The 26,140-nt window shown below is 46.5% G+C and overlaps 1 protein-coding gene across 1 annotated transcript; it reads left to right on the top strand.

Annotated features, from left to right (window-relative positions):
* The first annotated feature begins 753 nt into the window (after positions 1 to 753).
* hecw2b (HECT, C2 and WW domain containing E3 ubiquitin protein ligase 2b) lies at positions 754 to 25,965 on the top strand. Its single transcript, XM_078290971.1, has 30 exons — positions 754 to 1,162; positions 5,513 to 5,620; positions 6,304 to 6,398; positions 8,754 to 8,829; positions 8,951 to 9,120; positions 9,936 to 10,078; positions 11,097 to 11,197; positions 12,188 to 12,721; positions 13,193 to 13,335; positions 13,768 to 13,927; positions 15,903 to 16,004; positions 16,768 to 16,918; positions 17,284 to 17,387; positions 17,711 to 17,835; positions 18,201 to 18,386; positions 19,295 to 19,447; positions 19,529 to 19,631; positions 19,941 to 20,037; positions 20,244 to 20,327; positions 20,841 to 20,950; positions 21,586 to 21,706; positions 21,882 to 21,995; positions 22,821 to 22,973; positions 23,166 to 23,264; positions 23,355 to 23,484; positions 23,695 to 23,841; positions 24,341 to 24,455; positions 25,153 to 25,238; positions 25,478 to 25,590; positions 25,838 to 25,965. Exons 1-30 carry the CDS (start codon positions 754 to 756, stop codon positions 25,947 to 25,949), a joined length of 4,344 nt encoding a protein of 1,447 aa, XP_078147097.1. The 3' UTR covers positions 25,950 to 25,965.
* Positions 25,966 to 26,140: the final 175 nt, after the last annotated feature.

Here is a 26,140-nt window from a genome sequence, read left to right as displayed (position 1 = left end):
GTATGTAAAAATGTATGGGTGTTACGGGGTGATACGTCGGCTAAATCCACAACTTCCTCGTTCAAGATCGGTTCTGTCCTGCACCTGATGTGAATGACTGATCGAGAGAGAAACAGGGAGAAAGAGAGAGAGAGACAGAGAGAGAAGAGGAGGCAGGAGCGCCGGTTCAACTCCGGTGTTAACTCCTGAAACTCTTTAGTGACGGTTCGTGGACAACTGGGAACTGGGATGCTTTCTTTTGAAGAACGGACCAGCGAGGAAACTGATTAAACTATTCTTCTTCTTCCATCAACCCTTCCGGCTTTTTGAAAGAGAGTTTGCCTCGGACGGTGCACAGTCCCTCCCTTCGTCCATCCCTCCATCTCTCCATCTCTCCATTCCTCCTCGCTTCCTCCTTCCTTATTGCTCCTCCCAGTTATAAATAACACAGTCTGCTAAAGAGGGACCCTCTCCCTCTTTCCTTGCTTCCTTCCCCCTACCCTCCCTCTTTTCTCTCTCTCTCCCCCCCTCCTGGCCTCCACCATTCGCCCCTCCCTCGCAACGGCCGTCCTCCCCCCCCGCCCCCGCCCCCAGCCTTCCTCCCCCTCCCCCTCCTCCCCCTCCCCTTCCTCCCCCCACCACCATCATCATCACCACCACCCTCATCCTCACCCTCACCCCCACCACCACCAGCACCATCACCACCACCAGCTCTCCTCCTCTCCTCCCCCCTTCTCATCCCCTCCCTCCTCCGCGTCCTCTTCGGTGGCTACCATGGCAACCGCCGCCACCGCCTCCTCCTCCTCCGCCTCCCCCCCTCCCTCCTCCTCGACGGCCAATGGCAGCGCCCGGGAGCACCTGCTGGCGGTGCGGCGGCGCACCCCGCACGCCCGGCCGTACACGCTGGGCCCCGAGAACCTCCGCAGCCTATCGGTGCAGAGCGGGGGCGGGGCTTCCACCTCTGCGTCCTCCTCCTCCGCTATGTCGTCAACGGTCCAATCAGAAGGGCCGGGAATGGGGCTCCAGAGGGCCAATAGCGACACGGACCTGGTGACGTCGGACAGCCGCTCGTCGCTCACGGCGTCCACGCACCAGCTGACGCTAGGCCACACCCACCTGGTCATCTCCTGGGACATCAAGGAGGAAGTGGACGCCACCGACTGGATCGGCCTGTACCACATCGGTGAGCACACTCAGACTCAGTCTCCCTCCCCCCCCCTGCTGAGGCGCACAGCAGGGAGCAGTCCGCCTCAGGAGGGGGGAGGGGGACGGATGTCATTTGTCATGCAAACATTTATTTAAAAGTTTTAGTGTCTAGTGTATTTGTTTTTGCTTTTTCACTTTGATCATTCAAGATTTGTATTTTGTATATATTTCAATAAGGATCAACTGAGGGCTTAGTTTCAGGTGACAACAAAGCCCCTCTGGCAGCCATAGTGGAGGTCCTCAAGCTCTTGGACACCAGGCTGTGATCAGCTAATTTCTCAACATCTCAACAGAATTCAACATGGTTCATTTCTGTGCAGTTTTTGACTGGGAACTGATCTTTTTGGCACTGATAGATCTGATTGATTCTGTGTTTAGATAATGTCAGCGAGTTAGCTAGAAAACCATAGTATCTGGTCAGCTAACCATCACAGTCTTGTTATTAACACATCTGATTTGCAAACAAGCTAATGTGTCTTGTAGAAGCTAGCATTAGTAGCTAGCGGTTGCATGTTAACATTAACACTGGTTGCTTTGCTAAATTAGCTTGCTGGCTAGTTAGCTAGCGAACAAGCCAAAACCCAACTGTTTGTTTAGATTAATTAGGAGACTTGAACTTCAAGCTTGATGTTTAGGAGTAGATGCTAGTGCTGAAGACAAACCAGTTTACGGTCACAGTAACCTAAATTTGGAAACAAACCTAACTTATCAGACTATTCACATTACTGCAACATTACTGAATTGACCTTCACCCACACCACAACCTTTGTCAGGTAGGCTATCTGTCTTAGTCTTGTCCAGTTATTATTTGGGTATAGCCAATTCTCCAATGGACCTCCATGATGGCACCAGCTGTGGCTGCTAGGAAATATGTGACGCAACTACAAAGCTTCTATTTAAATATTTATAATTAGACAATCCTGTAGTCAGTCCATCCTCCTGGCTGTCTGTCTCTCTGTCTCTCTGTCTGTCTGTCTGTCTGTATCAGCCTTCTTGCTTGTTCATGTAGGCCTGTCTGTCTTTCTAACTCCTTTCTGTTTGATTGATTACATGTCTCGTCTGTCTCTCTTTTCCTATCTGCCTGCCTTTCTGTCCACATGTCTGTCTTCTTTCTGTCTGGTAGTGTAATAAAAATTGCTGTAGGATAGTGATATGATAGCTCTATGGAAGAGGTTGCGACTTGTAACCCATCTCCTCAAGGTTAGAGCATTACTTCAGCCCCACTCACGCTACATTAACTGGCTAATGGATTGTGTGTGTGTGAGTGTGTGTGTGTGTGTGTGTGAGAGAGAGAGAGATGGCGAGAGGGAGTACCCTGATGAAAAACAATGCTGACTCAGCATCAGTAGCATTTAGGTGCAATGTGTTTCTTCTCATGTTTCACACTTTCTCTCTCTCACTGACACTCACGCTCACACACACACACACACACACACACACACACACACATCATTTTAAGTACCTGTTGACAGGTTTTAGGTTTTATTGTTTATGTTTTATATTAACATTTTTATTGTTTAACATTACATCATTACACCAATACCAATATGATATTTTACCACTGGTTACTATAACAAACAGCTGGTCAGTTTGGTGCCTGAGACAAATAATCGGCCGAGCTGCTATTAGGAGTTTTACGGTGACATCCTATGGTTCTCAGGCGCAGGTGAGAAAGAGCAGCTTTCAGCAGCGAGTGAAATACACACCGTTCACAAACGCTGAGGTCATCTCAAACCACAAGTGACCAATTTTGCCTGTATCTGTGTGTGAAAGAGAGTATCTGTGGATAATTCTTTGTCCACCTCTAGCAGGAGAGAGAGGCAGAGGAAGATAGAGAAAGCCGGTGAAAGGTGATCTCTCCATCTCTCCGTCTCTCCATCTCTCCGTCCCTCAGCAGCCACTCTGCTGCTCTTTGACGGTATTGACCCAGGCAGGGGAATTTCTGGGGGTTTTCTCCCTGGGGACGCGCGCTGTTTCCAGCCTGGCTGCCGGCCACGCTCCCCTGGAGCCGCCGGAGCTCCATAACCTCACCCTGCTGTTTGACCTGTGTGTGAGAGAGTGTCTGTGTGTGTGTGTGTGTGTGTGAGAGAGAGAGAGAGAGAGAGAGAGAGAGAGAGGCTGTGTGTGTATATGGGTGAATGCGTGTGTGTTTGTGTGTGTGTCAGACCTTAGACCGTAGTTTATGAGGCTTGGATGGTTACAGGGTTATCAGGTCAGACTGCTGTATGTGTATGTGTGTGTGTGTGTGTGTGTGTGTGTGTGATTTGGCGCCTAAGTGTGTGAGGAATACTTATTTGCTGTCACCCACAAAGGCTCAGGGTTTATTGATGGTGACCTGGTGTGACAGAGGACAAGGTGTGTGTATGTGCCTGCGTGTGTGTGTGTCTGCGTTCATATGTGTGTGTGGGTGGGGTGGAGGGGTGTGGGGGGGGTGGCTCAGGCTGACGGACATCAACATTGATCCCGTCAGACACGGGCCATTTGTCATCCTTTGAACAGGAGGTACAAATAAATGTTTGATGGCCTAACAGGCACAGGCAGGGATGTAGTTTATGACTAGAGGGCAGATTTCAGTCTGGCGCAGAGTTTCCCTCAGATCTTTTTTGTTTCCAGCTAGGGAACAAGTAGCGCCCAAGGTGGTGTGTCAGTGGAACACACTCCCTATGGCGCAAAGCCATGCCAAAATCCCCCAAATGAACAGGAATACACACTGAGAGCAAATTTAGATACAGGCTTGTCTCATTTTTAGGCCGCCTGGTGGTGAGAATTGTGCTGAAATAGCAGAGATAGCAGAGAGTGACGGCGTCATGGGAGCACAAATGTGGGGGGAAGAGCTAAACTGAGGGGAGTAACCCAGAAAAAACAGGGGTGTGGGTAGGTGTGGTAGCTGGGGTGGCACTATTTCATATTTAGGGTGGCACTGACCCAGCTGGAGAATGGCGGGCTTTCAGGAAAATTCAGATATCCTAATATTTAATCATGGAAAATGAGCTCACACTGTGAAACTCAGCAATAAATGGGATAAAGTGTGTACATGCCACATTATCCCAGATTATATTCTGTGGATTCCAATATAATAATAATAATAATAATAACAATTTACAGACATTACTTAAAGCTTACAAACAGGTCGGTGTTAGAGAAGCATACACAGAATACTGTATGCATTTATTCTACACCAAAACAAGAAATACTCCTTTTTAACTCGTTCCCTAGCACCACAGGGTGAAAACCCATATAACTGGTGACCGGGTCAACCAACCAGCCCACAGGGGGGACATGTGATCGGCAGCCTGAGAGTGATTGATGGACCTAACTACCTTTTAAGATGAGTGATTGATAAAACTGACATGTACATGAACAGGAACAAACAGGCAGACTGAAAACAAGCACTAAGGGGATAAAGTGTCTCAGTATTATTAAGGCTTCTCATTATCAGGATAACAGTTTCCTCGGTTATTGTAATTGGGATATGATGTTTATATGCTGGGGCTAATAAGTAGAGTAGTTGAGTATCATGAAATTAAACCAAAATTTTTTTTTATTGTGTATAGCTGTTTTACATTCGTTCATCTCATTAGACTGCTTTCATGAAGAAGAAAAATCTAAATATAACAGGAGCAGAGGCATTTTAGATCATTCTAGGTCGTGGAAGTGCTTTGGTGTACTCATGGACATTTGTGGAAAAGTGAGGGAATTTTCCATTTGTCCTTGTGTCTGTGTCCACTGGGCACAGAGGTAGCACCAGTCCAATGCCTGGTTGAAGTGGCTGTTGAGTACTGAAAACCCATTTGGAGCGTACTGCCCTTCCACTAAAAGTTGAAACATTAACTTTTAACATTTGGCACTCTGAGTACTAAAAACATGCATTGTTTCCATTGAAAGTATTGAGAAAAAGAAGCCAGCGCTGTGAAGAGAAGTTAGAAGCATTAAGATGAAAATCCTGAAATCGATGTTTTCTCCCTCACCTTTCCTCCTCTGGACTATAATAAGGCGGAAACTGGCATAAATCTTCTTTCACTTTTCATTTCTTTATATTTCTTTATTCATTTATTCACATTTCTTGCATGTTGAGGTGTCCCGCTTGCATGTCACTTGAGTGAAGCAGTGGGTGTGTGTGTGTGTGTGTCTGCCAGGAATACAGTATGTGACCTTGCTACATGTCCTGTGCTGTTAATAATTTTTTACCATGTCTGCCTCTTATGTGATTAATTGTTAACACCTTACTACTGTCGCCAAGCTTGCAAAAGCATATGAATGGAGCTCAGTGTGTGTGTTATTATTATGTTAGAAACGGCTTATAAATGTGTGTGTGTGTGTTTCACAGATGAGACGTGTGTGGCCAATGTGTGGGACTCCAAGAACCGCGGAGTGAACGGCACCCAGAGGGGACAGATCGTCTGGAGGCTGGAGCCGGGACCCTACTTCATGGAGCGTGAGTGTGTGTGTGTGTGTGTGTGTGTGTGTGTGAACTGTATCTCCCTCTTTCTGTCACCCCCCCCCCCTCTCCTCTTTATCCCATCTCCCCCTCTACAGTCTTTCTGTCTTCCTCGCTCTTTGTTAGTCTTTTCTTCTTGCCTCTCTCTTCTCTTCTCTCCTTCGCTCTTTTTGTCCCTCCTCTTTCCTTCTGCCTCTATCGTTCCCTTTTCTGTCTCTGTCTCTGTCTTCATACTTTGTGTGTGTTACTGTAGAAGTGAGCGCTTATTGGGCAAACAAGGACATTTTGGCTGATCCTCACTTTGAAAAGAGGGCCAATTTGGTTATTTACCCATATTTATTTTTATATATTATGAATATTATAGGTATAAATTTGGTTGAGGCAGGGATGGTGGTGGAGAGTAAACACACCTAACTTAGTTTACCCACCTGTGTAGGTTGACATAAAGCTTTATAAGATGAAATTCATAGTATACATCAAACTAAGTAATACCAAACTGCCATTACATGAACACTGGGTCTTTTAAGGGACAAGCAAAATTGAATACTTTTCTGAAATAACTGATTCTTCGGTTTATTCCAAACAAACTGCTGTTACTGGGGGATGGTTTATTTAACAGATCAATTTGTGAAACTGAGAACATATATTTGTGTGTGTGTGTGTGTGTGTTCTCTCCACAGCGGAGACAAAGATCTGTTTTAAGTACTACCATGGTGTAAGTGGAGCGTTAAGAGCAACGACACCTTGCATCACCGTCAAGAACCCCGGAGTACCGGTATGTACTGTGTGTGTGTGTGTGTGTGTGTCTGTGTGTGTGTGTGTGTGTGTGTGTGTGTGTGTGTGTGATCTGTATCTCCCTCCAGTCCCTACAGTCTTTCTTCCTACAAGGTACTTTTGCCTTCCTTGCTTCTTTTCTCTCTCTCTTCCCTTCTCTCCTTCGCTCTTTTTCTCCCCTGTTCTTTCCTCCTTTTATCTCTGCATCTTACTGTCTCTCTCTCTCTCTCTCTCTCTCTCTCTCTCTCTCTCTCTCTCTCTCCACTACTACTACTTGGTCGGCCTCAGCCGGACTTTCAAAAGGCTGCTCCACACACTCCGCCCCGCCATGAGGCTGGCCAGCTCGCTGGTCTTCTCCGCTCCTTTTTCAGTACCCCGACATACGAGGTCTTCTGCCCGCCGCGCCTCTTCTTGCCGTGAGTTGGTTCCCATAGGAGAACTTGATGGGCCCTGAGCTCCGGGTGCCTCTGGCAATGACCTGCTAGCTGCATTCTTCGCGCTGCTATCTTGTCACCAACCCTTGGGAGCTCGCCGTAAAGGACGGTGTTGTTCACAAGAGCAGGACAGACTCCATGGTGGCAAGGAAGAAGGAGATTTTGACCCCTCTCGCCATGTTGGAGCCCCAAATCTTCTTCAGGTCATTGAGAGCCTTCCATGCCTTCCGCATTTTGATGTCCTGCTCAGATGAGTTGATCCAGGACCCAAGATATTTGAAGTCCTTGACCTCCTTCAGCTCTCGACCTTCCAGTGTCTTCAGGGGCGCATGCTCAGGTGTGTTGTACATGACAACCTCTGTCTTCTTAGCGTTCAGGCAGAGGCCCATTGAATTCAGTCTCCACTTGGAGGAGCAGTTCTTGCGCCTGTCCCACCTCATCAGAGAGCAGTGCGATGTGGTCCGCAAAGTCCAGGTCTGTCTCCACAACTGCTGGATGGCGTCTTGACCTCCTCGGAATGATGGTAAATCCGAGCTCGGCCTCTCGCCCGACTATGGCTCTCCGCAGTGCGAAGTCAAGGACAATGATGAACAGGAAAGGGGCTAGTGTATCCCCTTGTAGGACCCCTGCTGTAATCGTGAACCAATCGGTTTCACCGTCCGGTGTTATCACTTTAGCACGTGTGTTGGTGTGCATCGACTCAATTGCACGGAGCAGACGGGGTGGTACTCCGTAGGCCCTCAAGATTTTCATCATCTTGCCCCGATGGATAGAATCGAATGCCTTCTTGGAGTTGAATGTCAACACTGCTGATAAGTTGTTGGACTTCACCTCCTCGATGATGCGCCTGAGGGCCAGTATTTGAGCAACAGTGGAGCGTTTTGCTCGGAATCCGTTCTGGTTGGAGAATCGATGGCACCTTTCAAGTGGTTCAGGATCATCCTATCGTACGTCTTTGCAACAATGCACGACAGACTGATACCCCTGTAGTTGTCTGTGTGTGTGACAGATTGCCAGCCTTGGGTATAGGGATGATGTTGGAGTATGACCACTGGTCTGGCTTGGTCTCTCTCCCAGCTGCTCTGTGTATCTGATGCTTTCTGATACGAAACCGTCCGATCCCTAATCCTGCCATCTGATTGGCTGCCAGCGGTCCAGTGATCTGCTGAGATTATCAGCCACAGATCCTCGCTCTCACACCAGCACAATAAACAAATACACACACATATTCCAATTACGACAGGTGGTTTCAAGAGGAAATGCGATGTAAAGTCAAAAGCTTCTTAGCCTGCGCGCCACTCTCTCTCTCTCTCTCTCTAGCTCTCTCTCTCCTGATCCCTCTCTTTTTCCCTCACCATTCGCTTCGCTTTGCTGGCGTGAGACCGAGAGCCAGCAGGGTCGGCCGCCCCATTAGCCCGGTGTTGATGGGATCGATGGTGAAGCCAGAATTCATTGGGTGAGACACTGCGGACCGGGTGTCAGCCTTCACTCTGCATTCAGACAGAGCGTGAAAACAGATTTAGAGGTGGGAGGCAGGATCGCATCCAGAGTCAATGGGAGATGAGTCTGTAAGGAGAAAGACAGTCGGACTCTATCCAGGCAGCCTCCAAGTTCATGACATGTGGCTTTGATTTGAGCCGACACGTGATGTGAGGACAAACCTCTTCTTTCTCTCTCTCTCTCTCTCTCTCTCTCTCTCTCTCTCTCTCTCTCTCTCTCTCTCTCTCTCTCTCTCTCGCCTTTTCTCTTTCTCTCTCGCTCTCTCTCCCTTTCAAGCTTCCTCTCCCTCTCCGATGAAAGGAAATCAAACTCTTATGTGTGTCTCTCTGGGGTTTGGGGTCAAGTCACTTGGGACAATGGGATGGGACTGGTGAGTGATATCACAGCTCACACTCCTCTCCCATTGGTTGTTTCCCTGTCAGGCGGGTGGCGACGGCCAAGCGGAGGACCAATCAGGAGCTGAGCACTGTCGGAAACTGGTCAGCTTCACCCTATCAGGTGAGAGGAGGGATTCGGTGGAATTGTGGCATGCCATTAGGCTAGTAAGAAATACACACACACACACACACACACACACACACATACAGACACACTTCTGAATGTGTGTTTTCCGTACCAGACATCCGGGCGATGGGCCTGAAGAAGGGCATGTTCTTCAACCCCGACCCGTACCTGAAGATGTCCATCCAGCCTGGGAAGAGGAGCGGCCTGCCCAAGTTCACCCACCACGGCCAGGAGAGACGCTCCTCCATCATAGCCAACACCACCAACCCTGTGTGGCATGGGGAGGTCAGCACACACACACACACACACACACACACCATGGTATCCGAAATAGTCTTAAATAATCCAAATTTAAGGCCTTAACAAGTTTTAAAATGTCTTAAATACAGGTAGTAGAGGTCTTATTGTGTCACCATCTAATGACAGGTTTATTTTTTAATTAAGTTCCATTCTGATGCAAATATGAAATTAGATACAAGTGTTAACAGATTCTTTGTATTCGATGATGCCTAGTTGAGGCAGAGGTGGAAAGGAAGGAAAATGAAATGAGGAAACTGCTGTGAATTGTGTAGTTTCACCAAAATATCTGAATGGTACCAGCAGTAATGTTGGTTATATGTACAGGTAATGTATAGATAAAGAGAGAAAAGTAGATTGCAGAAGTGTGTGTGGGGTATCTTCAGGTTTCAGAAAGCCTGATTTAAGACTTTTTAAGACATTTCAAATGCTAAGTGAATTTAAGACCAATTTAACGACCAAAATAAAGAAACAAAGCTGGGGAAAAAAGCCTTTTTCCAACTGAACATAGCTAATGAAGTTCTGAAACTATAAATGGGCAATATTAGAAAAAAGACAAATAGTTTATGGATATGATGCCCAATTATAACTAAATATAAGAAAAAGAAACTATACTTCTATCTCTTTTTCTCTTGTCCTCCCCTGCACACTCTCTCTCCTACTCTGACTGTTCTCTTTGTCTTTCTCTCCCTCTCTCTGTCTATTTCTGTCTTTAATGTATCTCTCTCTCCTTACCTCTCTTGCTTTATCCTTTACCTGTCTAACTTTTTCTCTCTCTCTCTCTATCTCTCTCTCTCCTGCAGAAGTACACCTTCGTAGCTCTGATGACGGACGTGTTGGAGATTGAGGTGAAGGATAAGTTTGCCAAGAGCCGGCCAATCATCAAGCGTTTCCTGGGTCAGCTGATCATCCCCGTGCAGCGGCTTCTGGAGGGGCCGACGGCTGAGTGAGTGCACACACACACACACACACACACACACACACACACACACACACACACACACACACACACACAGGTGCACATAATTTTAGGTTTTTTCATTTGAATTTGAATGTATTGTTTTTGTCCTGTACTTAAAGAAGCTAAAGGCACCAATAAAAACACACAGTGACACTTAGAAAAAACACACATAAACAACTAAGCATATATTTATATGAAACCACAAAGCCACTGGTCGGAAAAAGGAACAAATTTCTCTCTCTCTCTTCAACTTTTCGTACTGTTTTTTCTTCATTCTACTTGAAAATACAGTGGTTCTTCCTCCACAACAGCTTGGATAGATGTGAAAGTGTCTCTAAAAACTATAATCTACTGTATGTCTTCATTCGATTTAAAACAAGGCTTTATCTGGAAAGCCATACTGTACTTTTATATGTTTTATATGTTTTAAATGTACTATTATATTGTTTTTACCCTCTATTCGTAGCCTTTATCCTGGTGTCTTCTTGTTTTTACTTGTTTTTTACGAGTGTGATGTTTGCTTTTGTTGAATTTTATTGAATTTTTAAAGCAGCTATACAAATAAATTGTATTATTGTATTATAATTAGTAGTAGTATTGTAGACTTAGAAGAAGTAGAGAAGAAGTGCAACACCATAAACTGCAGAACACGCCACAGTTGACTATAGATGTTGCTGTGTGGAGACTGTGGTGATAGTTTGGTGTATTTCTACTGCATATAACAGCTCATGCGACCATGAACAGCAGCACCTCTTGCGTTTAGTGTTGTGTATGTACTGAGAAGATTTCAGACACAGACACAGAGAATGCCTGAGGAGGCGGACAGACACAACAGCTGACCTTCACCACTTAGCCCCAGTAACTCAACATAGTTCAATCAATACTAATCAATATTTCAATCGGCTCATTGTTACAGCATTGATTCGATATTGATCAACAACTGAGTGCACACCATGATCTATTATGTATGTTTATGTGTGTGTGTGTGTGTGTGTGTGGACAGGGAGCAGCCAGTCAGCTACAGCCTGTGTCGTCGTCTGCCTACGGACCATGTGAGCGGGCAGCTGCTGTTCAGAGTGGACCTCACTTCCACTGGAAATGAAGGTGTGTGTGTGTGTGTGTGTGTGTGTGTGTGCCTTATGTGTGTATATACGCATGCAACAAGGAGGAAGGCAGGATTTTGTTTCCCCTCTCTTAAGAACAGTGATGCATTAAGCAATTTAGGGGGCAATGTAGATGGGCAACGCTCCTGGCAACAAGCAACAAAGTGATTCACAGCGTCAAAAATCTGTTCAACTGTTTCCTGGTAAGAAAAGATTCCTTTGTGACTAAGCAACAAATTTGAGGCAACTCCTTGGGCACTGTTGCCCATCGGAATTGCCCCAAAAAGAATTGCCCTTGTGTATCGCTGCAGTAAGAGTGATAAGACATGGGCAACTCTTTGAGGCAGTAGTGGTGAGGATACATACATTGTATGAAATCAACGTTGTTAAGATGGCAGGCTGTAAGGAATCAAGGCAGAGTTTCATGCCGAAATGAAATGTCCACCATTTTTAAAAAAGTGACACATATTCTTACAAAATGATAAATAAGTATGGTGCTTTATAAAATATACTAGACTCTCTGTTTTTTAGAGATACTGAAAGATTAACTTAAGTTGATGTTTTTGTCAAAATGGATTAATAGCATTTTGAAAGTATTGCTGTGTAGCAGTATGATTTTTAGACTAGCTTCTCATAATGAATGGAAGTCAGTAACGTCACTACAGGCACCTAGGGGGGCCAATACTGGTGCTTGACTGTTGATGAACTTGGTGAAGGTGAGGTGTTGTTTAAATGGAGCAGCTTGGGACACTTAGGAAATTTAGATGATCTCATCTGTCTCCTCTCATCCCCCGCCATATACTTCTCCCTCCCTCCATCCTTCTCTCCACCCCTCTTGTTCTCTGCCCCCCCCCTCTCTCCTCCCATTCCATTTCCTCTCTTTCTCCCTCTCTGTCCCTTTATCCCTGTCATGTTCCCCTCTTTCTCTCATTCTCCCTCTCGATCCTCTCTTTTCTCTCCTCTCTCCCTCCTCCACCCCTCCTTCCCTCAGCCTCTCCAGATGCGATGGGAACCATCTTGGGCAGTGCGGTGAACGGAGACCCCGGCAGTCCTTCTGACGACGAAGATCTCCCTCACCCTTCCTCATCCTCACGCATCACGCGTGGACCATCCCCCACCGGCTCCGACGAGGGCTCCCTATTGGTCAACGGCGCTTGTTACTACGGCGACGACAGCGTGTGGCGGGAGCCCGGGCAGATGGGAGATGAGGATCTGGATCCTCTGGCTTTGGGCGGCCACACCCACCGGCAGGTGTCACTGAACGACTACCTGGACGCCATCGAGGCTCCCAGGGGCCCCGGGGATCGACCGCCGACGGGACCCTCGCCAAAACTCCGCTCCAGCTTCCCGACGGACACGCGGCTCAACGCCATGCTGCACATCGACTCTGACGAGGATGAGGAGACAGCAGGGCAGCACAAGGACCAATCGCAGGAGACGAAGCCGCAACAGACCACCGCAGAGTTAACTAATGGCACGCAGGCGACTGCGAGGAGTTCAGCTGCATCTGAGGCTGGACAAGGAAGTGAGGGTTCGAATGGAGAACCAGAGCCTGAAGCTGGGACTGGGAATGGGGTCCGGCCTGCAACTGGAGCCACAACAGAGGCAGGAACATCAGCCAGTGCAGGAGCTGGAACTGGGACTGCAGTTGCTGATGGGGCTGAAACTGGAGCTGGAGCTGGAGCTGGAGCTGGAGCTGGAGCTGGAGCTGGAGCTGGAGCTGGAGCTGGAGCTGGTGCTGGAGCTGGTGCTGGTGCTGGTGCTGCAGAAGGGGCTGGAGCTGGAGCTGGAGCTGCAGAAGGGTCTGGGGCTGCAGAAGGGTCTGGAGGCGAGGCAGGGGCTAGTGCTGGAGTCACAACAGAGCCAGGAACATCAACCGCCACTGAGACTGCAGCTGGAGTCGGGGATGTGGCTGGAGCATCCGCTGAGGCGTCGCACGTCGCTGGAGCTGCAGCCAAGCCGGAAACTCCCACTAGTTCCTGCTCATCCCAAACAGCAGGGGCGGAGGCAGCTGCAGTAGCTCCTCCAGGGGAGCAGGTGGCGCTGGTGGAGGCTGTGGAGGAATGTATCTGCCAGGAGCAGAGCTGCGAGGAACCACCCAGCTGTTCCTTTCTTGGCTCTCAGCTTTCCCCTATTCAGGTGAGAAACCCTAGATCAGGTGACCAGAAGCTATGGAAAGACATGCAGATTGAATTGTTGTTACCCAAAAAGACGACAGTGCGATGAAATAATTGTCTCCTCTCCTCTCCTATCTCCTCTCCTCTCCTATCTCCTCTCCCCTCCTCTCCTCTCCCCTCTCCTCTCCTCTCCTCTCCTCTCCTCTCCCCTCTCCTCTCCTCTCCTCTCCTATCTCCTCTCCCCTCCTCTCCTCTCCTCTCCTCTCCTCTCCTATCTCCTCTCCCCTCCTCTCCTCTCCCCTCTCCTCTCCTCTCCTCTCCTCTCCTCTCCTCTCCTCTCCTCTCCCCTCTCCTCTCCTCTCCTCTCCTGTCCTATCTCCTCTCCCCTCCTCTCCTCTCCTCTCCTCTCCCCTCCTCTCCTCTCCTCTCCTCTCCTCTCCTCTCCTGTCCTCAGGAGGTGGAGACAAGACAGGAAGTGGCTCCTAAGGCGGAGGAGGAAGGGGTGGAGTCATCGAGCAGTGAGGCAAACGGGCCAATAGCAGCAGCCGCTCCTACCAACAGCAACGTAGCTGACCAAGGGGGAGGGGCTACTGGAACCAGTTTTACTGAAGTTGGTAGGTGGTAAATTTGAAAAAAAAAAAGAAAACATTTTGATTTGCATTGGAAACAAGTGAAATTATTTCACCACACTGGCAGATATTTTCACTTGTTCTAAGAAAAATTTGATGTTAAAACTCAATACTAGACTAAAGGACTTAATATGGATTACTATTTTTTTCTATAATTGACCAGTAACAGACGTTTTATGACCCTGGGACCAGCCCAATCCCTAGAAAATGCATTGTGTATTGTCAAAGAACATGGCCGCAGGTGGGAAAATGAATTGTTTTTTCTCTTTTGAGACACAAGGTTTCTGTGGGACATTGAGGGTAATATTTTGACCAGTGTAGTGTTGATTTGAACCCGTCCCGATGGGTTATTTATGTTGTTTTTTTCATTATGTTGCTTTTGTCCGTCTCTATGTTCTACACCCACAAAAAGCTCATAAAGTAGTCTTAATTACAGGAGCGAGAGCCAGCGGAGGGGATGGGGAGGAGGAGCAGGAGGGGCAGGAGGAGGAGGAGGGAGGGGAGGTGTGGAGGAGGAGGCGGTCCATGCAGGCCTCCGGAGGCGTGGCCCCGAACCAGGAAGTGGGCGGGGCCAGAGAGACGGCTCATCAGAGCGGGGCGGTGGTGGAGAGAGAGACAGGTGAGACGCAGGTTGGATGGGATGTTGGAGTATGGCAAGGTGGAGTATGATGAGTGTTTAGCTGTAAAGCGAGTGTGAGGATACGCTCATTAGTACAGGACACAAAAATGGAAAAGAGGACATTATTATTTAGCGGACATGTTTTTACATTATTTCTTTATTCACTCAGGAAAAGCTCACTTTGCCGCTCCACTGGACCATTAGCAGCTTAATTGCCTTGCTCACCTTATCGCTAGTCACTGAGAGAGTCGAGGGCATTACTCATTTAGTGCTCCCATCCAAATTTTCCACTTTCCCTGAACGGATGACTTTGCGGTCCCCAAGGCCACTTCCCTGTCCCTCGGGCTTCGTTCCCATGTTCTCATGTTACAGGAGCTCAGAGATGAGAGCATGAAGTACATACTGTACTTGGGTGGCATATTAACTAAGACACAAGCAGCCTAACTTCAGCTCAAAACACTGACTAGGTCATTTCCCTAGTGTTGCACACCCAGTTCTGGTCCGCTCACCTCAATTTTCTTTCTCAACGAGAGCCTGTTTCTCTATTTTTTTTGTGTTTCTTTGCCTTTCGCTTCTTTTTGTTTCTTTCTTTTTTTCAGTTGCCTGGTGCAATTCCAGCCAGGTCACTGTCATCTAAGTCAAAATATTGTTTGTTATTATTAAACCATATTGACTAAATCTCCAATACTTTTTGTGTGCTGTATAAGAGCAACATCCCGGTGTAAAATTTGGACTGGCTTCTCTCCAGGTCAGAGGACTGACCGATCTGGGATTATTAATAAAACACCAGAGCATTATTCAAAGCGTGGATCAAAAAAGGTTTTAAGAAGCGGCCAAAAGAGCTGAGGGATTACAGAGTGAACAGTTCTGCTTATTTAACCTTTGGACAGTATTAGATAATAGCAGATAACAGCAGTGTGTTGGAGGTGAGGGGAGCAGGAGATGAATGGAGCTGTGGGTGCTGACCTTGGGTTTGGCAGATTATGAGGTTTTGGAGCTTTGCGTGACGCTGAGGGAGTTAAGCTCCGGGGGGGAAATGTTCACCGGGGCAAAGATCGGCCTGCTGTAAAATCAGCAAAGCTTACTGGAAGTGAATGATGAGGTGATGAGGGTGGAAACGGACAGGTACAGGTGATCGATAGACAGGCAGGATCAAAGAGAGAACTAGAAAGAAACTCTTCTCCTCAGTTGAATGTTTTTGTTGGCATTTTGCATCCCTTTTCTTTTACCGTACATTGATGTTACTATTTCAAAGCTTTGGAAATATAAGAAATCTCTCATCGTGCCAATAAAGCTCACTTAAATTTGACACTTCTGCCCCTAAAATGTGTGTGTGCGCAGGTGCCACAGCCCAGGTTAACGGCCACCAGTCTGTTCGCTCCCTGCCGTCCGTCCGCCATGACATCAGCCGCTACCAGAGAGTGGACGAGCCGCTGCCGCCCAGTGAGTGTGTGTGTGTGTGTGTGTGTGTGTGTGTGTGTGTGTGTGTGTGTGTGTGTGTGAAGAAAATTCTCTTAATCAGAACAGTAGTTTTCATTGAAGAATCTACTGCAGCAGTTCTTAAATTGTATACAGTTATAAAGAAGTTGAATAGACATCTTGAAACCTAAAAGCTTCATAACCACCAGCTGCCAAATTGTTGAGAAGAATTTGAATTTTCCAAACAATTCCTCTCATGCAAGCAACAGTGCAGCAAGCATGCAGAGGAAAGTAGGAGCTTTTAAGAAACGGTTTTATGTGATATTTACTATTTATGCACGAAATTCCTGAATGTAAATACTTACACACATATAACATAACAAATAACAAAATGGGTGTAGAAATGGGCTTCTTATTCCTAGACAGGCCCAATCTGCTAGATATACTGAATATACTGACTGAAATATTTCTGATCACTGTCCACCATTAAGAAAGACTGGTAGTATTACTAGCCTTTAGCTTTAAATGATTAATTATTCATATTTTGCAGTGGGTATTCATCACTTACATCATCACTTTATACCTCTGTTGAAATTCTCACCATTACTGACAAGCTAAATCAATCGTACATTTGTTTAGAGAAACCCAACCTCTGTATTTTTCCTGCCCAGCCTGGCTTCGCTGTGTGTATCTATGGACAGAAATTTTTTTGATGTGATCTGTGTGCAGTGTGTGTTCTTACCTTCCTCTCTGTGTGTGTGTGTGTGTGTGTGTGTGTGTGAGCCAGACTGGGAGGCTCGTATCGACAGCCACGGTCGGATCTTCTATGTGGATCACGTGAACAGAACCACGACCTGGCAGCGTCCCACCGCCCCCCCGGCACCGCAGACCCTCCAGAGGTCCAACTCCATACAGCAGATGGAGCAGCTCAACCGCAGGTCAGGAAACACACACACACACACACACACACACTCACACACAGATGCATTTTGGGTATTTCCATGATACCTGAGTTTACAAGTTGTAAGATCTGTGATGGGGAAAAAAATGAATAAGGCTTTATTTGAGAATGGAGAAAGAAATATCATGAAAATCAAAAGTTACATAATATATACCAATTGTGATTCCTGAAATAGATTCCTGATCTAGAAAAAAAAGTCTAAAAATAAAAAAAAAAGTAAAAAAATTCCACTTTCCCATTAATCATGTTATAAATGCATCTATTCGGCTGAATTTTCTCTCTTTGACTGTTGCCATGGTAATTTAACACACCTCTCCCCCACACACACACACACCTTTCCAGGTATCAGAGCATCCGTCGGACGATAACCAATGACAGCAGGCCAGAGGATCAGCCGGCCAATGAGCTGCCGCCGGATGAGACTGACATGCATCCTTCCATCCCAGGTAGTCCTTATACTGCAGTGCATTCTGGTCTTTGAGATTGGTAGCAATGCATTCTGGTTTCTGTAGTCTGTAGAGCATGAACAATATTGTGGTAGATCTTAAACAATTGTTGACTGTTTGGTCTTGAATTACTATTTAGAACTATTTTGGTATTTTTTAGTACTATTGCATAGAATGCTGTTATATAGAATTGCTTTGTAGTGTTATTATAGTACTATTTCAGGTGAGCTTAATTTACCTTGGCTTACATTTCACAGCGCTTGGTAGAGCATTTCTTGTGGGTTAATTTTCTGTGTGTGTGTGTGTGTGTGTGTGTGCTGCAGAGCTGCGTAGGGACAGCGGTGTGGCTCAGTCCAGCTCCAGGTCTCGTCTCAACCTGCTGCTCCAGTCTCCCAGCGCCAAGTTCCTCACCAGCCCCGACTTCTTCACTGTGCTGCATTCCAACCCTGTACGCACCTCCGCTTCTCTCTCTCTCTCTCTCTCTCTCTCTCTCTCTCTCTCTCTCTCTCTCTCTCTCTCTCTCTCTCTGTAATTGGGATGTGGGATGTACTCCACTCCACGTCTCTCCTAACTGTGCTGCATGTCTTTTTCTCGTCTCCCTCTTTCCATCTCTCCTCCCTCTCTCTCTCTCATTCTCTTTTTCTCTCTATCTCTCCCTCCTTCCCTTCCCTCCCTCTCTCGTTCTCTGGCCCTACTTTCTCTTTCTCTTCCCCTCTTTGATATAAATTTTCTCCTTCTCTTGCTCATCTTCCTCTCTCTCTCTCTCTCTCTCTCTCTCTCTCCCTCCCTCTCTCTCCTCCTCCTCCTCTCCAGAGTGCCTACCGTATGTTCACCACCAACACGTGTCTGAAGCATATGATCAGTAAGGTTCGTCGGGACGGTCACCACTTCGAGCGCTACCAGCACAACAGGGACCTGGTGGCCTTCCTCAACATGTTCTCCAACAAGCAGCTGGAGCTGCCCAGAGGCTGGGAGATGAAGCACGACCACACCGGCAAGGTGGGCGGGGCATCAGGGTATCAGGGTATCAGGGTATCAGGGTATCAGGGCGTCTGTCTGCAGGTCTGAAAATATACAGTCTAAACTCAAGGACTTACGGATACGTCTCGGATATAGCTTGATGTAGAATTTTAGGTCTTAAATTCAGTTTTTAGGCGTCATAGAAATGTTGCGTTTCCTTGTTGCGCTATTTTTCTTCCAATTAGAAATCAACCCAGTCATGCAGACGCATATTCAGACAGTTGTTTTTATGAAGATTAAATTGGTGCTGATGAAACTCGCAGACCCCCCTCTGTGTGTGTGTGTGTGTGTGTGTGTGTGTGTGTGTGTACACACTACCAGTCAAACGTTTGGACACACCTGATTGAATGTACTGTTTGTGTTTTTCATTATCTTGAAGCCATTTTGATCTAAAGGCTTATGCTTAAATGCTTGAAATTTGTTTCTTAGACAAATATAAATAGTGAAGTTGATCCTATGTGTGAATTTCTTTCCAAAGCCTTTGCCTTTCCATCAAGGCAAAGGGCGGCTACTTTAAAGAATCTAAAATATAAGATAGTTTTGATTTGTTTAATGCTTCTTTGGTCACTGCATTATTCCATTTGTGTTATTTCATAGTTTTGATGTCTTTACTGTTATTCTAAAATGTGAAAAAAAGTAAAAATAAAGAAAAATGCATGTGTTTTCATTGAAACCCAGACTAATGATACTCTTTTAGGTGGGTTGGCAGCTCTTTAAGGCAGGGTGACCGATTGCACCTATTCAGTGGTAGGGGAAACTCTGATACACGCATGTATGTGTGTGTGTCAAGTCAAGAGTCGTTTTCTGTTTTACTGACATCAAATGGACATATTCTCTGCATGTGTGTGTGTGTGTGTGTGTGTGTGTGTACGTGTGTGTGAGTGCAGCCTTTCTTCGTGGACCATAACTGCCGTGCCACCACCTTCATCGACCCCCGGCTGCCCCTGCAGAGCGCCCGGCCCTCCAGCCTCCTGGCTCACCGGCAGCACCTGACCCGCCAACGCAGCCACAGCGCCGGGGAGGTCAGTCCGCGCCGCCTGGTAGGCACACATGCACACACGTACACACACACACACACACAACCACATACAGGATGTTCACCCTCCTCCCCCTCTCTCCAGGTGGGTGAGGACCCTCGTCACGCCGGGCCCCCCGTCCTGCCGCGGCCCTCCAGTACCTTCAGCTCTGCCAGCAGGGGGCAGTGCCAAGACGTCGTGCCAGTGGGTCAGTACACACACGCACGCACACACACACACACACACACACACACACTTTCATTCACTAGGGAATGCATCTATCAAAAAAGTCTTTTAAAGGGGCATTTCACATGAAAGAAATGGTTCAAGGAACAAAAAAGAGAAGAAAAACAATATCTTTTTCATAAAGTTCATGAAGTTTATAGAGTTACTATTGATTTAGATGTAGAAAATATATATATGTGTATATATATGTATATAGATAATAATAGAATAAAAAAAGAAAACATTTAAAAGTCAAGCTTACATTGACGTCCTTTGTCCACTCTTCCTCCAGCTTACAACGAGAAGATCGTAGCGTTTCTCCGCCAACCAAACATCTACGAGATTCTGCAGGAGAGACAGTCCGACTTCAACCGGAACCACTCACTCAGGTACACACACACACACACACACACACACACACACACACACACACACACACACACACACTCAGAAACACTCTGACGGTGCATGCACAAGTTTTTATGAGGATAAATGGTGTGTGAACGTGTACCTTCCATATGAAGCGCAGAGAATTGTGGGATACATAGCAACAGTTGCCAGCAGCTGCTTCAATGTAATGTTGCCGTGACAACAGGGAGAAGGTGCAGTTGATCCGCACAGATGGAGCGTCAGGATTGGCCAGGCTGTCAGGAGACGCCGACCTTGTCATGCTGCTTAGGTGACACCTCCTTCCTTCCTTGCTTCCTTCCATCCTTCCTTCCTTGTTTCATTCCTTCCTTCCTTCCTTCCTGTCTTTCCTTGTTTTATTCCTTCCTTCCTTCCTTCCTTCCTTGCTTGCTTGCTGCCTTCCTTCCTTCTTTCTTCCTTATTTCATTCCTTGTTTCCATCTGTCCTTTCCTCCTTCCTTTCTCATTACTCATTCCTTTCATCCTTGTTTCCTTCCTTTATTACTTGCTTATCTCTTTCCCTCTTTAATTTCTCTCCATCCCTCCTTCCTTGCTTTCAACCAAATTCACTTCGTCTTGTCTTTTGCTTTGTCTATTTCTTTCTTCCTTCTTTTTTCATGCCCTTCTTACCTTGAACTGGAGAAAGTTAAACTTCGTCTCACATGTGAATTAATTCTATTTCTATTCTATTGCTCGCTCTCTATCCCTCTCTCTCTCTCTCTCTCTCTCTCTCTCTCTCTCTCTCTCCCTCTCTCTCTCTCTCTCTCTCTCTCTCGCCCCTGCAGTCTGTTTGAAGATGAGGTGATGTCCTATGTGCCTCCTCATGCCTTACTGCACCCCAGCTACTGTCAGTCGCCTCGGGGATCCCCAGTCTCCTCCCCGCAGAACTCACCCGGTGAGACACACACACACACACACACACACACACACACACACACACACATTTCATGTCTTAAAAATTGATATGGAGACCAAAACGTTGAGTACGACTGATTGCATGAGCTTTCGATACAAGGACTGACAGTATGTGACGGTTGAATATGACTTTCACATGCATTTTGAGGCTTTAAGAGATTTGTAAGACCAGCCTGTGTCTTGGATTATGGTGCATTATCATAAATTCCTAAAAGCTTAATTTACATCTATAAGTGATAGTCTTACTGAATGTATGGCCAGGTTAAGATGATCAAGTGAGTTATCCCCCTCAATTAAATTCAATTTGGCATAATAAAATTCACACATTTGTATTGCCAAAGCATATTACATGTGTAACAATGTGAACAACCTAACTTGTAAAACAAGTCAAATAAAAATGCTACACTGTTGTGTTATTTTTTCTACAATTCTAACATCAATTACATACAAACATTAGAATGCAAGCAGCTTCTTCTCTCCCAATAGGACGGCTAGTTTGCTGATGTCAGGAGGGCTTCTGTAATTGGGGTGGATCTATTCAGTTTTTGGGTAATAGTAATTTCTAATGAGATTATATTCAGGACATATGATTAAGTGCCTCTCTCTCTGCCTCAGGTACTCAGAGAGCTAACGCCCGAGCTCCAGCGCCATACAAGAGAGACTTTGAGGCCAAACTACGCAACTTCTACAGGAAGCTGGAAACCAAAGGCTACGGACAAGGACCAGGGAAACTAAAGTAGGTGGAGGGTGTGTGTGTGTGTGTGTGTGACAGTGATGCTTTCAGAAAATCGTTCATGTATGCACACTGTAACGTTCAACCTTCTCCTTCTCTTTCTGTGTATTTATATGCGTGTTTGTGTGTCTGTCTGTGCGCTTGTGTGTGTGTGTGTGTGTGTGTGTGTGTGTGTCAGGTTGATCATCCGTCGCGACCACCTGCTGGAAGACGCCTTCAACCAGATCATGTGCTACTCCCGTAAAGACCTGCAGCGCAGCAAGCTCTACGTCAGCTTCGTCGGGGAGGAGGGGTGAGTACCTGAGGGGGAGGGAGGAGGAGAAGAAGAAGAGGAGGAGGAGGAGGGTGAGAGGGGTGGAAGGACAGAGGAAGAGGAGAGTCAGGTAATTAATAGAGTATTTTTGGGGGTGAAAGGGAGGAGAGAGAAAGAGGCGGAGAGTGGGGAAGGGATTTGTAAAAGTGTGAGGTATATGTTAGCTTTTTAGAGAAGCAAGTGTGTTTGGGGGGAAGGAGAGAAGAAGAAGAAGAAGAGAGTGAGGTAATTATGGATTTCGGGCCTGCGTCCAGCAAAGTGTTTTTTTCCTGAAGCTGTCATGTTTTTGTCATTGTTTGCTACGGGAATGCTGCATTTTTGTTTTCTTCTAAAAATGCCAGGAGTTCGACGGGGAGCTGAACTCGTGACTTTTTTTTTAAAAGATTTTTGTTAACATTTATGCTTTTATTTGATAGTTCAAACTGAGAGAGACAGGAAAAAGGGGGGAAATGACATGTGACAAAGGTCCTGGGCCAGATCCTAATTATAGGCCAGATCCTTAGACCTCTGATCCACCAGGACGCCCCTCATTGTCACTTTTTTACCTTGCCGTCCAATCATTTTGGAGGAGGGGCGGGACAAACACTACAAGAAACAACAACTCTCATGTCTTACAACTTGGAAACAACAACAAGGAAGGACTCTACACACACTTTTATAGCTAATATTTGCTAGTGAAACTGAAATTATACACTTGCAATGAATGAATGAATTCAATAGGGAAAAATGTTTTGGTGGACACAGGCTCCCTACAGGAACCCTGTTGACTGTGTGTGTGTGTGTGTGTGTGTGTGTGTGATGCAGGTTGGACTACAGCGGGCCTTCCAGAGAGTTCTTCTTCTTGGTCTCCAGGGAGCTGTTCAACCCTTATTATGGTCTGTTTGAATACTCCGCCAACGACACCTACACCGTGCAGATCAGCCCCATGTCCGCCTTCGTAGACAACCACCACGAATGGTGAGATACACTGTATACACACACACACACACACACACACACACACACACACACACACACACACACAAGGTCTCTTTATAGAATTTAAGCTCACATACAATCTTTAGCATCCTGATAACGTTTTTTCATCTGTTTTGCTGTGTGTGTGTGTGTGTGTGTGTGTGTGTGTGTGTGTGTGTGTGTGTGTTTCAGGTTCCGTTTCAGCGGTCGCATTCTAGGTTTGGCTCTGATCCATCAGTACCTGCTGGACGCCTTCTTCACCAGACCCTTCTACAAAGGCCTACTGCGCATGTATGTACACACACACACACACACACACACACACACACACGTTCACACACACTCACACACACTTACTATGTCTCTTTACCCTCCATCCAGTCCATGTGACCTGAGTGACCTGGAGTATCTGGATGAGGAGTTCCACCAGTCCCTTCAGTGGATGAAGGACAACGACATTGAAGACATGCTGGACCTCACCTTCACCGTCAATGAAGAAGTCTTCGGACAGGTCGGGCCCTGTGTGTGTGTGTGTGTGTGTGTGTGTGTGTGAGAGTGTGGAGGGAGGGAGGGAGGGAAAGAGAGAGAAACAATATGCTTGTCATCACCAAAAAACGGAGCTCAAAAAAGTTGTTTAGAGAAAACAGTGGGTCGGATTAATTAATAGTGTGTGTGTGTGTGTGTGTGTGTGTGTGTGTGTGTGTGTTCCCTGTCCCCGCAGATAACAGAGAGGGAGCTGAAGCCGGGCGGAGCCAACATCCCCGTCTCAGAGAAGAATAAGAAGGAATACATTGAGCGGATGGTGAAGTGGAGGATCGAGAGAGGAGTGGTGCAGCAGACGGAGAGCCTGGTCAGAGGCTTCTACGAGGTACGGCTCTGTGTGTGTGTGTGTGTGTGTGTGTGTGTGTATATGAGTGCAGACAGAGTACCAAAACCCCTTGTTAGTAACTTAACACATAAAATTTGTTCCTCCTCAGTAAATAAGTTCCTCCCATTTTAGCTTCTATTTATTCATTTTGCAGATTTTTGAGTTTCCACAACAAGATGTGGAGCAAAAATATGAATTGTGTAAATAATGTGACACTCACTGGCCTGAAAAGTGAAATGATCCATATTATCTCTTTGTGTTATGTTTCTGTAATTCAACTTTTACAGAAAAAAAAAGTCAAACAACATGAGTAGCCACAGGTTACAAGTTTTTTTCAGTGCTTTCAAATGTTTTGTCAGTGCTTTCCACGTCCATCTCTTCAAATACTTGAAATATATAGAGCAGCTATTTTACCTGTAAGAAAAAGTTTGGTTAATAGCATCCGCACAGTTTGGTTTGTGACATTTGGTGTGTGTGTGTGTGTGTGTGTGTTTCCCAGGTGGTGGATGCCAGGCTGGTGTCGGTGTTTGATGCCAGGGAGCTGGAGCTGGTGATCGCCGGCACGGCCGAGATCGACCTGTCAGACTGGAGGAACAACACCGAGTACAGAGGAGGTGTGGAGGGATGGAGGGAGGGATGAAATGATATGAATTTGACTTGTCAGACAGGAGGAGCGTCACTAAGTACTGAGGAGGAAAGGAGGGATGGAGACATAGGAGACACTGTTTCTTTATGTTCAGTTTGTAGATGTTTGTTATTATCCTCTCTGTTTTTTAGTTTGTCTGTCAGCAGGATATCTCAAAAACTTATGAACAGATTTCCATGAAATGTGGTGGACTTGATTAGATTTTGGTGGTGATCCGGATCTGGGATTTCTTGATTCCAAATCCTAATGGTATGTTACAGGGTCACAAAATCAATTTAACCTTAAATTGAAGTGATAGGAATGATTTATTTGGGTGTAACAGCAAGTTGGACAAGTGCCTTCTAGTTGGGTTTCTGGACTTTGGTATTATTGTATTATCTTCAACATGTTCTATTTATTCTCTCCTTATCTCCATCCTATTCTTTGCTGCTGCAATGACCTACTTTCCCGTCTGAATCATTAAAGTTTCATGTAATCATCTAATCTAATCTTAGATGTGAGATCACAAAAAGCTCTCGGTCAGATTTGGACAGAAAACGGTTTCAGGTTTCAGGCTGGGCTCCAACTTTCCCGAGTCGAGCTCCGTCGCTCACCATCCACAGTACTGTAGCTCCGTCGGTGCACGGTCGCCATGGTTACGCGGCTGTCTCTTGTTTCGCCTGTAGGTTACCATGACAACCACATAGTGATCCGGTGGTTCTGGGCAGCGGTGGAGCGGTTCAACAACGAGCAGAGGCTGCGACTGCTGCAGGTAGGCCTGCGCGCGTGTGTGTGTGTGCGTGTGTGTGTGCGTGTGTGTGTGTGTGTGTGTGTGTGTGTGGTAATTGTGTCTGTGTGAAGCAGGGCATCAACGTGCTCAGTCAACCATCCATGGATAAACCAAGTAAAAAAAATACCCCATTTAACAGTGATACCCGCCCTCTCTCCCCTTCACTTTTTTCTTCCATATCCCCCTCTCCCTCCCTCCTTCTCTCCCTCCCTCCTCTCCAGTTTGTAACCGGGACGTCCAGTATTCCCTATGAGGGCTTTGCTTCTCTGCGAGGCAGCAACGGGCCCCGCAGGTTCTGTGTGGAGAAGTGGGGGAAAGTCACCTCCCTGCCCAGGTAAACACAGCAGTCCGAACCTCAAATGATGTGATGGCAATTTTCAATGCATTGTGATGGTAGTACTGGAAGTAAACAACTCTCTGAACGTAACTTTTGGCCTGTTGTCCAACTGAATTGGATAACAGAGACTAAGTGAAAACAAAAATGACCCTTTCACCACCTTCTTTCTTGTTAAATGTACTCAGTTTGCCCACTGGCTGAAAGTATGCAACAGTCCTTAATGCCTGGTTGTGTTTCTCTGCAGAGCTCACACCTGTTTCAACCGGTTGGACCTGCCGCCGTATCCCTCCTTCTCCATGCTTTATGAGAAGATGCTGACCGCTGTGGAGGAGACCAGCACCTTTGGGCTGGAGTGAGCCCTAACACCCCCACCCATCCCCCCACCCAGCCAGACACCCACCCCACCCTCAGCCTCTAAAGGACCGCTGATTTTGGTGGGGAAAGGTGTTGATGATCCAAGCTGGAAAAGGGCCCAAGAAAACTGGATTCTAAGTTCAATTTATGGCCCTGTGTTCTTTTTCTAATGTGTGCAGGGCTTTATTTTGTA

This window comes from Centroberyx gerrardi, chromosome 21 (genome assembly GCF_048128805.1).
Source record: "Centroberyx gerrardi isolate f3 chromosome 21, fCenGer3.hap1.cur.20231027, whole genome shotgun sequence".
NCBI lineage: Eukaryota > Metazoa > Chordata > Actinopteri > Beryciformes > Berycidae > Centroberyx > Centroberyx gerrardi.
This window is presented reverse-complemented; position numbering and strand designations above follow the sequence as displayed.

Coding starts and splice junctions, on each gene's coding strand:
- hecw2b (XM_078290971.1), top strand. CDS start 754: ATGGCAACCGCCGCCACCGCCTCCTCCTCCTCCGCCTCCCCCCCTCCC. Junction 13,928..15,902: donor AACCAGTTTTACTGAAGTTG/GTAGGTGGTAAA, acceptor GTGTGTGCGCAG/GTGCCACAGCCCAGGTTAAC. Junction 23,485..23,694: donor ATGAAGAAGTCTTCGGACAG/GTCGGGCCCTGT, acceptor CTGTCCCCGCAG/ATAACAGAGAGGGAGCTGAA.